At 38.3% G+C, this 3,403-nt stretch overlaps 1 protein-coding gene across 1 annotated transcript; it reads left to right on the top strand.

Annotated features, from left to right (window-relative positions):
* The first annotated feature begins 495 nt into the window (after positions 1-495).
* LOC148534937 (olfactory receptor 1E16-like) lies at positions 496-1,434 on the top strand. Its single transcript, XM_088464887.1, has one exon. It carries the CDS (start codon positions 496-498, stop codon positions 1,432-1,434), a length of 939 nt encoding a protein of 312 aa, XP_088321013.1.
* The last annotated feature ends 1,969 nt before the right edge of the window (positions 1,435-3,403 follow it).

Raw genomic sequence — 3,403 nt, 5'->3', positions numbered from 1 at the left:
TTGTTCTGCTCAATTGTTTATGATCTTTGTAAGATGCTGTGGAACCCTTGTGGCACAATAGAAATAAAGGATAATAATAATAATGTTGGTATTATTATTATATTCTCTACATATTTATATAAAATTTACAGTGATTAAATTGATCTAGAAAGATGTTTTAAAGTTTATTGACTATATATGCTTGAGTAAGATATTTTTATAGAATTCTTCAGTGGTTGAAGTGTTAGACAAATACTGTTATATATTATATGTCTATAAAAATGTTTTGTTACATCAACAACTGAGAGAGTCATTACTCACTGACATGCTTTTGTTATGTCAGTGTGCTCTCATGATGATGTCTCTATCAATGAATCTCGGGACACTCTGATCAGTCAACGCCTGAATCTCCTCTTTCCATTAAAACCAATTTTTGGAAACCATTTTTTTTAAATATATATATATATATACTGTATATATATAATAAAATTATTTTCCAGAATTTTATGAACAATAATGGAAAATTACACATCTTTTCCAGAATTCCATATTGTGGCTTTTTCTACTATATCAGCGAATAATTCAATTTTATTCACTGTGTTTCTTTTATTATATCTAATGGGTCTGATAGCAAATTCTGTTATAATAAAGGTCATTTATATGGAGAAACACTTGCACACCCCAATGTATCTGTTCCTTGGTAATTTGTCCTTAATAGATCTTTGTTACACAACAGTCACTGTCCCTAAGCTGCTGTACATGTTACTGTCTGGGAATTACACAGTGTCCTTCATACAGTGCTTTACCCAAATGTATTGTTTTGATGCATTTGGCAGCATAGAAATTCTCCTTTTTATGACAATGGCCTATGACCGGTATGTAGCTATATGTAATCCTTTACACTATCACCGTATCTTCAACGGGACGCTCTGCGTACAACTGACGGCTGCCCTATGGGTGTCTGGTTGTTTAAATTCTTTTCTTATTACATTATCAGCCTCCAATATGTCTTTCTACTATTCATACATAATCCACCAATACTTCTGTGATACTAAATCTTTCATGGACATTGCAAGCTCCAACAAGGAGCTGTTTTTTATAGTGATATATATAGAATTGTTGGTATTTGGCTGCTGCCCGTTCTACTGCAGTTTGTTGTCTTATATAAAAATAATTAGCGCCATCCTGAAGATTAAATCGAAAGATGGTAGGAGAAAAGCCTTCTCCACCTGCTCATCCCACCTCACGGTCCTCACCATTTTTTATGGGACAGCTACATCTGTCTTTATGATGCCACCCTCAGACCACTACAGAGTCCTGGAGATGATCTTCACTCTACTTTACACTGTTGTCACACCCATGTTAAACCCAGTGATATACAGTCTACAGAATAAAGATGTAAAGAAGGCAATACAGAGATGCATTTGGCTAAAACTAAGAGCAATAATTAATTAGAGTTATTGAAAATGTTCATTAATTATTATATCCTACTAGTAATGAACAACATTGTGAAAAAATGACTCATTTTATCTGTCTTCCAACACCGGACTATCCTGCATGTAATATCGGACCATCATATAGGATAAAACAAGTACATGTCATTATTGCATAAAGGTTTGGTTGAAAATAACAAATAGTGCAAGACCTGGGGGGAGATTTGCCCCATGGGTGGATTTGCTAAGGGGCAACCATACCAAACCATATGTTGTGTTTTTTACATTTTGAATTTATATGACATTTGCAAATACGTAATTACTAAGAGTCAAATTGCTCATCAGTCCTCACTTAGATTAAATTGCATTACATAAAACCACAGTGCCAATGTTTATATATGGAAGAGAAGGTATAATACATTTCCATGTATTACATGGAAGTCTACCAAAGTGCATGACGAACTGCTGCTTATTTGCACCCCCAAAAAGACGTGGTTTTAATAGGTGAGACAGCTGAAATCGCTTGCTTTTATACAGATATGCCCAGCTATATCCTTGCCTCTGGCGTGGCAAATTACGCCTCGTGAGACGTGCGCTGCAATCGGGTACACGCACTGCGTACGTTACTGTGCCTCCATAGGAATGAATAATGCAATCGCAGTGAGCACCATAGCGTACAGTAGCATATGCAGACGCGGGAAGTCATATGGTGGAATGTGTGCGCACGTTTGTGGTGCGATCAGCCACAATGTAACTTGGCGCATCTCTAGCTATCAGGAATGAAAACAGAGGGGGTTTAGGCCACACTAACCATACAAGATCAACCAATTTTCATCTATATTATGTTAAAACTTTACATTTATAAGTCTTTTGCCCTATTAACCACTTGCGTGGAGCTGTCGCATCAGTTGTGAAAACTCCAGGCTGGGGTTTTTCTTGATATGGTCCCATCTGACATGATCAGTCGGAAATGCCCACTGGGCGGCTGCTGAAAGATTGTCTTCCAGCAGCCACAATCTCAGGTGGACCTCTTGGCCCATCTGCACATTGCATCCTCCCCTAATGTATGCCCAGCAGCACCACACCCACCAACACCCTCATCGGCTACAGAGAGAAGCAGCCACCGGGGAAATGTAAAGCAAGCATCCCTTAGTTACCAGTGTATACCTGGCAGCTGCAGTGAAGGGTAGCCACCAGGGACATATCAATATAGACAAGCCTTTGCTCCCCTAGCACTTCATGATTGCTGATCTATCAGAAAATTAATATTATATAAGAATTGATATTAATATTGTTCCTAATTGCATGTGTCCTTTTGATTATGGCGCACCCATATTGATCAAGAATATTGGTATGGGAAGGGGGAGTAGGGATGATTACATAATTTAAAAGTGTTTAAAGTTCCAGTTCATGCACAGTATACTATTAATGTTGCTATTTTGATGACATACTGTGTTTTGTTATTTTTAAGAAAATCATGGATACGTTATAAATAAATGTCCTTGACCTAATGCAATCACATATAAGCTTTTTCAACCTGGGTTGGTGCTGTCTATCTGTTTTTTTAGTAGACTTATAGATGTGTCGTCATTAGAGATGAGCAGTTTGGTTTCCTGAAAACGGAACACATCCAAACATAAGGGAAACGGGTGGTTCTGAGTCCCGGGTTGGGTCTTCCAGCCAAAACGTGGCAAAGCGTCATCTTCCTGGAGTCGGATCTCACATGTTTTGTATTACATATAAAAGTCCTGACCTTGTGATTGGGCAACATTTCACACAGGAGATTAGAGGGAGAGGGTGTTGGTATGTGAGCTGGAGCCCTGTGACGCCATTAGCACACCATCAGGGCACCATCAGGGCACCATCAGGGTGTCATTAAATTAGGAGGCATTAGTTTAAATTTAAGAGTTTAATAGGTAGATCTGGAGACAGGAGTAGGTGTCTGAGAAATGTGACTTCAGTCATCTTTGTCACTTGTGTATGTGTGTTTG

This window comes from Taudactylus pleione, unplaced genomic scaffold (assembly GCF_031769625.1).
Source record: "Taudactylus pleione unplaced genomic scaffold, aTauple2 ptg000061l, whole genome shotgun sequence".
Lineage (NCBI taxonomy): Eukaryota > Metazoa > Chordata > Amphibia > Anura > Myobatrachidae > Taudactylus > Taudactylus pleione.
Note: the sequence above shows the minus strand (reverse complement) of the source record. Positions and strands in the feature narration are given on the sequence as shown.

What these genes read in the sequence shown, in the direction of transcription:
- LOC148534937 (XM_088464887.1), top strand. Translation starts at nt 496, where the DNA reads ATGGAAAATTACACATCTTTTCCAGAATTCCATATTGTGGCTTTTTCT.